Source organism: Aquarana catesbeiana, linkage group LG01 (genome assembly GCF_042186555.1).
Source record: "Aquarana catesbeiana isolate 2022-GZ linkage group LG01, ASM4218655v1, whole genome shotgun sequence".
NCBI classification, from domain to species: Eukaryota; Metazoa; Chordata; class Amphibia; order Anura; family Ranidae; genus Aquarana; species Aquarana catesbeiana.
Genome location: NC_133324.1, coordinates 991,715,040 through 991,729,325, shown reverse-complemented (window position 1 = coordinate 991,729,325; position 14,286 = coordinate 991,715,040). Strand labels below are relative to the sequence as shown.

Genomic DNA, 14,286 nt, shown 5'->3' with positions numbered 1-14,286 from the left:
CGGGGAAGAACGGAGAGGAGAAAGGGGTGACACGGGGAAGAAGGGAGAGGAGAGAGGAGTGACACGGGGAAGAAGGGAGAGGAGAAAGGGGTGACACAGAGAAGAAGGGAGAGAGGGGTGACACGGGGAAGAAGGGGGAGGAGAGAGGGGTGACACGGAGAAGAAGGGAGAGAGGGGTGACACGGGGAAGAAGGGAGAGGAGAAAGGGGTGACACGGGGAAGAAGGGAGAGGAGAGAGGGGTGACACAGAGAAGAAGGGAGAGGGGTGACACGGGGAAGAAGGGACAGGAGAAAGGGGTGACACGGGGAAGAAGGGAGAGGAGAGAGGGGTGACACAGAGAAGAAGGGAGAGAGGGGTGACACGGGGAAGAAGGGAGAGGAGAGAGGGGTGACACGGGGAAGAAGGGAGAGGAGAGAGGGGTGACACGGGGAAGAAGGGAGAGGAGAGAGGGGTGACACGGGGAAGAAGGGAGAGGAGAAAGGGGTGACACGGGAAAGAAGGGAGAGGATAAAGGGGTGACACAGAGAAGAAGGGAGAGGAGAGAGGGGTGACACGGAGAAGAAGGGAGAGGAGAAAGGGGTGACATGGGGAAGAAGGGAGAGGAGAAAGGGGTGACACGGGGAAGAAGGGAGAGGATAAAAGGGTGACACGGAGAAGAAGGGAGAGGAGAGAGGGGTGACACGGAGAAGAAGGGAGAGGAGAAAGGGGTGACACGGGGAAGAAGGGAGAGGAGAAAGGGGTGACACGGGGAAGAAGGGAGAGGATAAAGGGGTGACACGGAGAAGAAGGGAGAGGAGAGAGGGGTGACACAGGGAAGAAGGGAGAGGATAAAGGGGTGACACGGAGAATAAGGGAGAGGATAAAGGGGTGACACGGGGAAGAAGGAAGAGGAGAAAGGGGTGACACGGGAAAGAAGGGAGAGAATAAAGGGGTGACACGGGGAAGAAGGGAGAGGAGAAAGGGGTGACACGGAGAAGAAGAGAGAGGAGAAAGCGGTGACACGGAGAAGAAGGGAGAGGAGAAAGGGGTGACACGGGGAAGAAGGGAGAGGAGAAAGGGGTGACACAGAGAAGAAGGGAGAGGAGAGAGGGGTTACACGGGGAAGAAGGGAGAGGAGAGAGGGGTGACACGGGGAAGAACGGAGAGGAGAAAGGGGTGACACGGGGAAGAAGGGAGAGGAGAGAGGAGTGACACGGGGAAGAAGGGAGAGGAGAAAGGGGTGACACAGAGAAGAAGGGAGAGAGGGGTGACACGGGGAAGAAGGGAGAGAGGGGTGACACGGGGAAGAAGGGGGAGGAGAGAGGGGTGACACGGGGAAGAAGGGAGAGGAGAAAGGGGTGACACGGAGAAGAAGGGAGAGGAGAGAGGGGTGACCCAGGGAAGAAGGGAGAGGAGAGAGGGGTGACACGGGGAAGAGGGGAGAGGAGAGAGGGGTGACACGGGGAAGAAGGGAGAGGAGAGAGGGGTGACACGGAGAAGAAGGGAGAGGAGAAAGGGGTGACACGGAGAAGAAGGGAGAGGAGAGAGGGGTGACACAGGGAAGAAGGGAGAGGATAAACGGGTAGGCACGGGGAAGAGGGGAGAGGAGAGAGGGGTGACACGGAGAAGAAGGGAGAGAGGGGTGACACGGGGAAGAAGGGAGAGGAGAAAGGGGTGACATGGGGAAGAAGGGAGAGGAGAGAGGGGTGACACAGAGAAGAAGGGAGAGGGGTGACACGGGGAAGAAGGGAGAGGAGAGAGGGGTGATACAGAGAAGAAGGGAGAGAGGGGTGACACGGGGAATAAGGGAGAGGAGAAAGGGGTGACACAGGGAAGAAGGGAGAGGAGAGAGGGGTGACACGGGGAAGAAGGGAGAGGAGAGAGGGGTGACACGGGGAAGAAGGGAGAGGAGAGAGGGGTGACACGGGGAAGAAGGGAGAGGAGAGAGGGGTTACAGGGGAAGAAGGGAGAGGATAAAGGGGTGACACGGGGAAGAAGGGAGAGGATAAAGGGGTGACACGGAGAAGAAGGGAGAGGAGAGAGGGGTGACACGGAGAAGAAGGGAGAGGAGAAAGGGGTGACATGGGGAAGAAGGGAGAGGAGAAAGGGGTGACACGGGGAAGAAGGGAGAGGATAAAGGGGTGACACGGAGAAGAAGGGAGAGGATAAAGGGGTGACACTGGGAAGAATGGAGAGGAGAAAGGGGTGACACGGGGAAGAAGGGTGAGGAGAGAGGGGTGACACGGGGAAGAAGGGAGAGGAGAGAGGGGTTACACGGGGAAGATGGGAGAGGATAAAGGGGTGACACGGAGAAGAAGGGAGAGGAGAGAGGGGTGACACGGAGAAGAAGGGAGAGGAGAAAGGGGTGACACGGGGAAGAAGGGAGAGGAGAAAGGGGTGACACGGGGAAGAAGGGAGAGGATAAAGGGGTGACACAGGGAAGAAGGGAGAGGAGAGAGGAGTGACACGGAGAAGAAGGGAGAGGAGAAAGGGGTGACACAGAGAAGAAGGGAGAGGAGAGAGGGGTGACACGGGGAAGAAGGGAGAGGAGAAAGGGGTGAAACGGGGAAGAAGGGAGAGGAGAGAGGGATGACACGGGGAAGAAGGGAGAGGAGAAAGGGGTGACACAGAGAAGAAGGGAGAGAGGGGTGACACGGAGAAGAAGGGAGAGGAGAGAGGGGTGACACGGAGAAGAAGGGAGAGGATAAAGGGGTGACACGGGGAAGAAGGGAGAGGATAAAGGGGTGACACAGAGAAGAAGGGAGAGAGGGGTGACACGGAGAAGAAGGGAGAGGAGAAAGGGGTGACACGGAGAAGAAGGGAGAGGATAAAGGGGTGACACGGGGAAGAAGGGAGAGGAGAAAGGGGTGACACGGAGAAGAAGGGAGAGGATAAAGGGGTGACACGGGGAAGAAGGGAGAGGAGAAAGGGGTGACACGGGGAAGAAGGGAGAGGATAAATGGGTGACACAGGGAAGAAGGGAGAGGATAAAGGGGTGACACGGGGAAGAAGGGAGAGGAGAAAGGGGTGACACGGAGAAGAAGGGAGAGGAGAAAGGGGTGACACAGGGAAGAAGGGACAGGAGAGAGGAGTGACACGGGGAAGAAGGGAGAGAAGAAAGGGGTGACACGGAGAAGAAGGGAGAGGAGAAAGGGGTGACACGGAGAAGAAGGGAGAGGAGAAAGCGGTGACATGGGGAAGAAGGGAGAGGAGAAAGGGGTGACACAGGGAAGAAGGGAGAGGATAAAGGGGTGACACGGAGAAGAAGGGAGAGGAGAAAGGGGTGACACGGGGAAGAAGGGAGAGGATAAAGGGGTGACACGGGGCAGAAGGGGGAGGCGAAAGGTCCAAACAAACCATTTAAACATCTTTAAAAATTGGGTATGGGCTCTAGGGTCCAACAAGTCCAGTCAGTTCTGGGTTCAGGTGCGAGGTCTGTTTGTAGGATTTTATCACTCACACGTGGTGACAGCAGACATTTCTGAACTTTTACACAAGACAACTTACCTGACCAATCGATGAAGAGGAAGTTCCAGAAGCTCTTCCAGGGTTTGGCCTTGAAATTCTGGACGCGATTCTTGCAATTTCTTAAATCGCGCAAAAGATTTATTCTTCTTTGTCTGGGTCTAGAATAAAAACATGAATCCAGAGCGATGGGTCCAGCATTTCCATAGAGATACGGGTCCGGCTTGTCCGGGCACCCACTCACACTTCTCATTCAGGAAAGGGAACATTATACCCTCATAAAATACCACCTTCAGATGTCCAACCAAGGATTGGCATCACAAAGCCACCCACACCTGTACAGCCAGAGACCCCACCCCCTCATCTCTAAAACCAGAGATTAAACCCCCTCTGCAACCAGAGATCCAACCCCCTCACCTCTACAACCAGAGATCCAACCCCCCTCACCTCTACAACCATAGATCCAACCCCCCTCACCTCTACAACCAGAGATCCAACCTCTACAACCAGAGATCCAACCCCCTCACCTCTACAACCAGAGATCCAACCTCCTCACCTCTACAACCAGAGATCCAACCCCCCTCACCTCTACAACCAGAGATCCAACCCCCTCGCCTCTACAACCAGAGATCCAACCTCTACAACCAGAGATCCAACCCCCTCGCCTCTACAACCAGAGATCCAACCCCCACACCTCTACAACCAGAGATCCAACCCCCTCACCTCTACAACCAAAGATCCAACCCCCTCACCTCTACAACCAGAGATCCAACCCCCTCACCTCTACAACCAGAGATCCAACCCCCCTCACCTCTACAACCAGAGATCCAACCCCACACCTCTACAACCAGAGATCCAACCCCCTCGCCTCTACAACCAGAGATCCAACCCCCTCACCTCTACAACCAGAGATCCAACCCCCTCACCTCTACAACCAGAGATCCAACCCCCCTCACCTCTACAACCAGAGATCCAACCCCCACACCTCTACAACCAGAGATCCAACCTCCTCGCCTCTACAACCAGAGATCCAACCCCCTCGCCTCTACAACCAGAGATCCAACCCCCACACCTCTACAACCAGAGATCCAACCCTCTCATCTCTACAACCAGAGATCCAACCCCCTCACCTCTACAACCAGAGATCCAACCCCCTCACCTCTACAACCAGAGATCCAACCGCTACAACCAGAGATCCAACCCCCTCACCTCTACAACCAGAGATCCAACCCCCTCACCTCTACAACCAGAGATCCAACCCCCTCACCTCTACAACCAGAGATCCAACCTCTACAACCAGAGATTAAACCCCCTCACCTCTACAACCACAGATCCAACCCCCTCACCTCTACAACCAGAGAACCAACCTCTACAACCAGAGATCCAACCCCCTGACCTCTACAACCAGAGATCCAACCCCCTCACCTCTACAACCAGAGATTAAACCCCCTCGCCTCTACAACCAGAGATCCAACCCCCCCACCTCTACAACCAGAGATCCAACCTCTACAACCAGAGATCTAACCCCCTCTCCTCTACAACCAGAGATCCAACCCCCTCACCTCTACAACCAGAGATCCAACCCCCTCACCTCTACAACCAGAGATCCAACCCCCTCACCTCTACAACCAGAGATCCAACCTCTACAACCAGAGATTAAACCCCCTCACCTCTACAACCAGAGATCCAACCCCCTCACCTCTACAACCAGAGAACCAACCTCTACAACCAGAGATCCAACCCCCTCACCTCTACAACCAGAGATCCAACCCCCTCACCTCTACAACCAGAGATCCAACCTCTACAACCAGAGATGAAACCCCCTCACCTCTACAACCAGAGATCCAACCCCCTTACCTCTACAACCAGAGAACCAACCTCTACAACCAGAGATCCAACCCCCTCACCTCTACAACCAGAGATCCAACCTGTAAAACCAGAGATCCAACCCCCTCACCTCTACAACCAGAGATCCAACCTGTACAACCAGAGATCCAACCCCCTCACCTCTACAACCAGAGATCCAACCCCCTCACTTCTACAACCAGAGATCCAACCCCCTCACCTCTACAACCAAAGATGCAAGCCCCTCACCTGTACAACCAGAGATCCAACCCCCTCACCTGTAAAACCAGAGATCCAACCCCCTCACCTCTACAACCAGAGATCCAACCCCCTCACCTCTACAACCAGAGATCCAACCTCTACAACCAGAGATCCAACCCCCTCACCTCTACAACCAAAGATCCAACCCCCTCACCTCTACAACCAGAGATCCAACCCCCTCACCTCTACAACCAGAGATCCAACCCCCTCACCTCTACAACCAGAGATCCAACCCCCTCACCTCTACAACCAAAGATCCAACCCCCTCACCTCTACAACCAGAGATCCAACCCCCCTCACCTCTACAACCAGAGATCCAACCCCCACACCTCTACAACCAGAGATCCAACCTCTACAACCAGAGATCCAATTCCCTCACCTGTACAACCAGAGATCCAACCCCCTCACCTCTACAACCAGAGATCCAACCCCCTCACCTCTACAACCAGAGATCCAACCTCTACAACCAGAGATTAAACCCCCTCACCTCTACAACCAGAGATCCAACCCCCTCACCTCTACAACCAGAGATCCAACCCCCTCACCTCTACAACCAGAGAACCAACCTCTACAACCAGAGATCCAACGCCCTCACCTCTACAACCAGAGATCCAACCCCCCTACCTCTACAACCAGAGATCCAACCTCTACAACCAGAGATCTAACCCCCTCACCTCTACAACCAGAGATCCAACCCCCTCACCTCTACAACCAGAGATCCAACCTCTACAACCAGAGATCCAACCCCTTCACCTCTACAACCAGAGATCCAACCCTCTCACCTCTACAACCAGAGATCCAACCCCCTCACCTCTACAACCAGAGATCCAACCCCCTCACCTCTACAACCAGAGATCCAACCCCCTCACCTCTACAACCAGAGATCCAACCTCTACAACCAGAGATCCAACCTCTACAACCAGAGATTAAACCCCCTCACCTCTACAACCAGAGAACCAACCTCTACAACCAGAGAACCAACCTCTACAACCAGAGATCCAACCCCCTCACCTCTACAACCAGAGATCCAACCTCTACAACCAGAGATTAAACCCCCTCACCTCTACAACCAGAGATCCAACCCCCCTCACCTCTACTGTGAAGGAATGTGATGTAAATAATAATAATAATAATCTGAAAATGTCTATTTTCTTACGTGCATACATATTTTTCTCCTTACTCATTATATAAGTATACAGATTAGCTCTGTTCCTATATTTTCTCAAGATGGCGGGTACCCCCTGCATCCCACACATCAGAAGAACGCGGAACTGAAGATAAAACCAAGATCAGCCAGACCTCGTTATGAAGATTCTCCATTTTCTTTTTCTTCTGAACCAATGAGATGTACCTATTAGACTAACATAGCAATGGCGTATTTGTGTGTATAAAACATTAGCACCGCCTTGAATAAATTAGAAGTGTAAGAAGTAACGGAGCTGAGCGTGTCTCAGAGTGTTTACTTTATATGCATGCATATCAACACTTTCAAATTAGAGACAGCAGCAGATAACCTTGAGCTCGATTGGAGCTCTTAATCATTTCCATAACAGATGGTGCCGAAACCCGGGACCTCAGGCTACAGTCGAAGCTATACCGCGACAAGCATTCGGGCGTTAATCGATTGATGAGAGTGGGGTTTGCGCAGCCCTAACAGTACCGGTAAGTTTGATTTATATTCTTACCACTGTACGACTTTCTTATCTTTCGGTTGACGGCTGGATTCTGTCGGTATGCTGAGACTGTCTTAGAGGCAGGTATTTCCTCGCCTGAGGTTGTTTAACGAACCTGTCAATGGGTTTCTGCTGACTGTATTTGTTCACTGTCTGCCATTCTTTGGGCTACGAAACTCAGCAGTCTAAAAGTGCTACATGTGTGAATGTGTGGTCTCATCTCCAGATGAGCTTTCGGCCTCTGGGATGAGATGGTTTCCCTTGTGGCAAACGTTTATAGACAGGTTACTCTGGGTTCGATGAACCTTTGAGGGTTATCTCAGCTGCTGGCTTTGCAGTCTGAAAGTGTTACAGAAGTCTCACCCCAAGACGAGTTGTCGGCCTCTTGGTGTAGAGCTGTAGAAAAAAACGTCTATAAACGGGTCTATTTTTGCAGGGTGGTCTGCCCTTGTGGTTATCTTAGCCTGCTGAGGCTTTACGGTTCAGAGAGTGGCAGGTGTAATGTCCTGTCCTGAGTGTATTTGTGGTTTACTGTTTGCTATACATGAGAGGGGTTGGGGACTGGTGAAAGTCAGAGAAGGAGGCTACCCGAAGGATCTGTTGGGTCGCGGGCCGTTGCTCCTCACTACCCCTGATGTGTTTGTTCTTGTTCTGAGATTAACCGTACATTAGTCTTATGTGCCCCTACCGAAGGAATTTGTTGATAAGAACACTGAGAAAAAATATTAACCCCTTGGTTGTATGTATTCTCCTCTCAAGCCATTAGCCGAGAAACAGAGAGAGAAAAGAATGTGATAGCGAAGAGGAGATAAGATGTTGAAATAGTTAACAAAGTTGAAAGAAGTGGCGAAAGTTATGTTGCTGAAGAAACAGGGAGAAAAATCCTGTGTGATAAAGAAAATTGGATAAAGGAAGTTAAGAAAGATGGCGATTGTATTATGTATGTGTATCACAGAGCTGATGATATGTTGGAACTTGAAACAAAGGAGGGGAGGGACAGCACTGCCCTCCGTCTAACAACCACTCCTTTCTCACCACCCAAGCACAACCCACTGTGACAACTCAGCCCAGCGGCCATCTTAGTGCACCCATGCCTTCACTTTCTACCCAGCCCACTGCACTTCCTGCCGGCGGCCATCTTGGTACACCCAGTAAGCTTAAACAGCCTGTACCCAGCCCTCCCTGTTTTAAACCAAGATGGTTCATACCACACACCTGTCTTCCCCAATACGGGAGCATCACATTCCCAGGCCGGATATGTTAATGATGAAGAAGCATCTGAGTGGGAAGCCCAACAGCAGGCAGCAAGGCCACCCACTGATTTAACCCCCAATCCAGTTCCGGACTCACAGTTCAAAGAGGATCTCAAACACATGCTGGCAACCGTAAGGAACAGTGCCTCTTGCCAGCCCCCGCCCCAACAACAGTCTCGGTTACCAGAAGGGGCACCAGTGATGTATGTCGCTTTTACTCCATCACAAGCAGCGGCCTTAGTGACAAGTCTGCCTGACCCAGAGAAGCAGCCAATTCCCTTCTACCACAGGATAGTGCAGATACAAGAAACTTACTCAGCTGCCTGGAGAGACTTGATCAGCCTATGCCAAATCAAAGCAGGATATGTCTTTTGGCCAGTCATGCAGACGGCCTTCAATGATGCCTGCCTGACAAGTGCCACTTCCTACACCTCAGGCGTGGAGTTCTGTGCACAACTCCACGACTGGGCAAAGGAGAAGTTGACGGATCAGACCACCACAATCCAAGATATTACCCAAGATAAAGGGGAGTCTGTGAAGAAGTATCATGCTAGACTCATAAAGGCACACACACACATGTTATCAACTGCTTTTGTTTCAGGGCTCAGAGAGGATATCAGAAAAGACCTGATGGTGGCCCGCCCTGAATACCATTCAATGAAAATGTCTGATTTATTGTTGGTGACCAGAGGTATAGAAAATCAAAAAGGTAAAAAACCAACGCCCCTCATGGTAACCCATGACGAAGATCCCGCCTACACTAGTCCACCACCACTGCCCAATACCAGGGAAAGGATCACCTGTTACAACTGTGGGAAACGGGGTCACTTCAGAAAAGAATGCAGAGCCCCAAGATGTCCCAGACAAAAAACCTACCACTTTCCTCATTGACAGGGGTGCAGCCAAAAGTGTGTTGAGGGCGGTGAACCTGCCTAATAATTCTTTCCTTTCCACTTTTGATGTTTCCTGCGTAAGAATGGATGGGGTGCCCCGCTCCAGTCCACTTCCTGATTTGCTTGCCAGATTTGGGGTGTCCTCTACATGTCCCTTGAATCTACTAGAAGCTGATGTGTTGTCCAGACTACAGGCCTCAATCAGGACACGCCTGAAGGGGGGATGAAGTTATATACTCCCCTATCTTTAGAAGACTAATCTGCTTTGTGTTCTCTGCCTCTCCTGATGACACTTAATGAAGCAAAAACTTCAAGTTCAATACTGCAGGAAGTACTTGACAGAATCCCTGCGTGCCTATGGTCCACAGGACCGGAAGACAACGGTCACTTAAAGGTGCCACCAGTTTCAGTCAAGCTAAAAGAGGGCGCTTCATTGCCCCGGAAACCACAATAACCCCAAGAAGAGAATCCTAAAGGAGAACCAGGTACCCGCTGTGGATGCCTTTGACTGCAAAATACCTCACAGAGGTGGACCTTACAAACGCTTTCTTCAGTGTCCACCCTCACCCCTCCTGCTGGTACCTTTTCGCATTCATCCACGGAAAGAAACGGCAACATACCTAAACAGTTGTGCCACAAGGGGCACAGAACTTTCCAAGCCAGTTTGCAAAAGCTATGGCTATCATCCATGACAAGAGGAACACCCGGAAATGATACTCTTCCAACATGTTGATGACCTTCTCCTTTTGTGCAGCTGACTTACCCCCTGTTGAAGTCACCTCAGAAAGCCTGTTGTGCTATCTTGCCAACCAGGGCTGCAGAGCCTCAAAGCTCAAAATGCAGTGGTGCTCAACACCTGTCATTTTCCTTGGACTAATTTCCTAGTGCAGAGCATGGATTCCAGAAGCCTTCCTACTGATGCTCTGCAATCAGACCCTTCCAGATGTCTCCTGAAGAAATATCTAAGTTTGAGGCCCTCAAGTGTGCCATCTCAGGCGCTAGGGCTCCCAGCCTACGGCAAAACGCTCAAGCTCTTTGTATCCGAACGTCTGGGACATGCTGCAGGTGTACTCACCCAATCACACGGCATCAGCCTACGCCTCGTAGGATATTATTCCTGTCGGCTGGATGCGGTAGCAAGAGGAGGCCTATTGTGTCTGCGAGCTGGATTTGCTACACAAGCCTTGCTTGACAAAACTTTGAACTTGGTCCTCGGACACTGCCTCGTTCTGCTTGCTCCCCATGACGTTGTTGCCATATTCAACCAAGGTCCAGCCGAAACACTTGTCCACTACCAGACACTTGAGACTCCTGTGTTCCCTCCTACTGGACAGCATTACTCTATTAAGTTGTCAAACACTGAACCCTACCACCCTTCTTCCACTTCTCGAGGGGGGAAAGGAGGAGGAGAAGTAGAGTCTTGACTTGTCACCCCATGACCACACAGGACACGCGGTCACCACTGAAAACACTGTTCTACAAGCTGAAGCCTTACCACCGGTGATGTCTGCACAGGAGGCAGAGCTGTAAGCACTTACTACAGCATGTAAATGGGCAGAGGGAAAAAGAGCCAACATTCATATGGACTCAAGATATGCTTTCAGCATTGCCCATGATAATGGTGTTATCTAGGACAGAGGATTCCTGATGGCTGCAGGAACACCTGTGAAAACTTGATTGATGCCTTGCTTCTCCCTGTGAAGGAATGTGATGTAGATAATAATAATAGTAATCTGAAAATGTCTATTTTCTTATGTGCATACATGTTTTTCTCCTTACTCATTATATAAGTATACAGGTTTGCTCTGTTCCTATATTTTCTCAAGATGGCGGGTACCCCCTGCATCCCACACATCAGAAGAACGCGGAACTGAAGATAAAACCAAAGACAGCCAGACCTCGTTATGAAGATTCTCCATTTTCTTTTTTTATCTTAACCAATGAGATGTACCTATTAGACTAACATAGCAATGACGTATTTGTGTGTATAAAACATTAACACCGCCTTGAATAAATTAGAAGTGTAAGAAGTAACGGAGCTGAGCGTGTCTCAGAGTGTTTACTTTTATATGCATACAACACTTTCAAATTAGAGACAGCAGCAGATAACCTTGGGCTCGATTGGAGCTCTTAATCATTTCCTTAACAGATGGTGCCGAAACCCGGGACCTCAGGCTACAGCCGAAGCCATACCGCGACAAGCATTCGGGCATTAATTGAAAGATAACAGAGGGGGTCTTTGCGCAGCCCTAATAGTACGGTAAGTTTGATTTATATTCTTACCACTGTACGACTCTCTTATCTTTCGGTTGACGGCTGGATTCTGTCGGTATGCTGAGACTGTCTTAGAGGCAGGTATTTCCTCGCCTGAGGTTGTTTTAACGAACCTGCTGATGGGTTTCTGCTGACTGTATTTGTTCACTGTCTGCCATTCTTTGGGCTACGAAACTCAGCAGTCTAAAAGTGCTACATGTGTGTTCTCATCTCCAGAAGAGTTGTCGGCCTCTGGGATGAGATGGGTTATTGTGGCAGTCGGTTATAGGACGGGTTACTCAAGGATTTGTCGGATCTTTAAAAGGAAATCTCAGCTGCTGGCGTTGCAGTCTGAAAGCATTACAGATGTGTCACCCCCAGATGTGCTGTCGGCCTCTGGGAGGTAACTGTAATGACGGCCTTTAACTGGGTTTTAAGGGGGTGATGTCTGCCCCTGGGGTTATCTGAGCCTGCTGAAATTTTGCAGTTCGAAGAGTGGCAGGTGTAATGTCCTGTCGTGAGTGTATTTGTGGTTTACTGTTCGCTATGTATGAGAGGGGTTGGGGACTGGTTAAGGTCGGAGGGGGGGCTGCCCGGGGGATCTGTTGGGTCGCGGGCCGTTGCTCCTCACTACCCCTGACGTGTTTGTTCTTGTTCTGAGATTAACCGTACATTACAGGGTTATAGCAAACAGTAGCAACTTGGAGCGCAGTATGTGCCCCCACCTGAAGGAATTTGTTGATAAAGAACGCTGAGAAAAATATTAACCCCTTGGTTGTATGTATTCTCCTATCAAGCCGTTAGCCGAGAAACAGAAAGTGTGATTGTAAAGAAAGTGATATTACAAAAAAGGAGAGAAGCAGATGTTGAAATAGTTAAAGTTGAAAGAAGTGGCGAAAGTTATGTTGCTGAAGAAACAGGGAGAAAAATCCTGTGTGATAAAGAAAATGGGATAAAGGAAGTTAAGAAAGATGGCGATTGTATTATGTATGTGTATCACAGAGTCGATGATACAGTATGTGAAATTACCACGCTATGTTGGAATTTGAAACAAAAGGAGGGGAGGGACGGCACTGCCCTCCGTCTAACAACCACTCCTTTCTCACCACCCAAGCACAACCCACTGTGACAACTAAGCCCGGCGGCCATCTTAGTGCACCCATGCCTTCACTTTCTACCCAGCCCAGTGCACTTCCTGCTAGCGGCCATCTTGGTACACCCAGTAAGCTTGACCACAGCCTGTACCCAGCCCTCCCTGTTTTAAACCAGGATGGTTCGTACCACACATCTGTCTTCCCCAATACGGAAGCATCACATTCCAAGGCCGGATATGTTAATGATGAAGAAGCATCTGAGTGGGAAGCCCAACAGCAGGCAGCAAAGCCACCCACTGATTTAACCCCCAATCCGGCTCCAGACTCTCAGTTCCGAGAGGATCTCAAACACATGCTGGCAACCGTAAGGAACAGTGCCTGTTGCCAGCCCCCGCCCCAACAACAGTCTCGGTTACCAGAAGGGGCACCAGTGATGTGTGTCGCTTTTACTCTATCACAAGCAGCGGCCTTAGTGACAAGTCTGCCTGACCCAGAGAAGCAGCCAATTCCCTTCTACCACAGGATAGTGCAGATACAAGAAACTTACTCAGCTGCCTGGAGAGACTTGATCAGCCTATGCCAAATCAAAGCAGGATATGTCTTTTGGCCAGTCATGCAGACGGCCTTCAATGATGCCTGCCTGACAAGTGCCACTTCCTACACCTCAGGCGTGGAGTTCTGTGCACAACTCCACGACTGGGCAAAGGAGAAGTTGACGGATCAGACCACCACAATCCAAGATATTACCCAAGATAAAGGGGAGTCTGTGAAGAAGTATCATGCTAGACTCATAAAGGCACACACACACATGTTATCAACTGCTTTTGTTTCAGGGCTCAGAGAGGATATCAGAAAAGACCTGATGGTGGCCCGCCCTGAATACCATTCAATGAAAATGTCTGATTTATTGTTGGTGACCAGAGGTATAGAAAATCAAAAAGGTAAAAAAACAACGCCCCTCATGGTAACCCATGACGAAGATCCCGCCTACACTAGTCCACCACCACTGCCCAATACCAGGGAAAGGATCACCTGTTACAACTGTGGGAAACGGGGTCACTTCAGAAAAGAATGCAGAGCCCCAAGATGTCCCAGACAAAAACCTACCACTTTCCTCATTGACAGGGGTGCAGCCAAAAGTGTGTTGAGGGCGGTGAATCTGCCTAATAATTCTTTCCTTTCCACTATTGATGTTTCCTGCGTAGGAATGGATGGGGTGCCCCGCTCCAGTCCACTTCCTGATTTGCTTGCCATTTTTCTGGTGTCCTCTACATGTCCCTTGAATCTACTAGGAGCTGATGTGTTGTCCAGACTACAGGCCTCAATCAGGACACGCCTGAAGGGGGGATGAAGTTACACACTCCCCTATCTTTAGAAGACTCATCTGCCTTGTGTTCTCTGCCTCTCCTGATGACACTTAATGAAGAAAAAACTTCAAGTTCAATACTGCAGGAAGTACTTGACAGAATCCCTGCGTGCCTATGGTCCACAGGACCGGAAGACAACGGTCACTTAAAGGTGCCACCAGTTTCAGTCAAGCTAAAAGAGGGCGCTTCATTGCCCCGGAAA

The 14,286-nt window shown here is 50.6% G+C and overlaps 1 protein-coding gene across 1 annotated transcript in view; it reads right to left on the bottom strand.

Annotated features, from left to right (window-relative positions):
- LOC141124071 (rho guanine nucleotide exchange factor 39-like) overlaps positions 1-14,286 on the bottom strand; it is a gene marked incomplete at its 3' end in the record, with an annotated part of 100,143 nt that overhangs the window by 31,851 nt on the left and 54,006 nt on the right. The window contains 1 exon segment of the mRNA XM_073612174.1: positions 3,488-3,606. Within this exon segment, the coding sequence (XP_073468275.1) occupies positions 3,488-3,606 (119 nt within the window).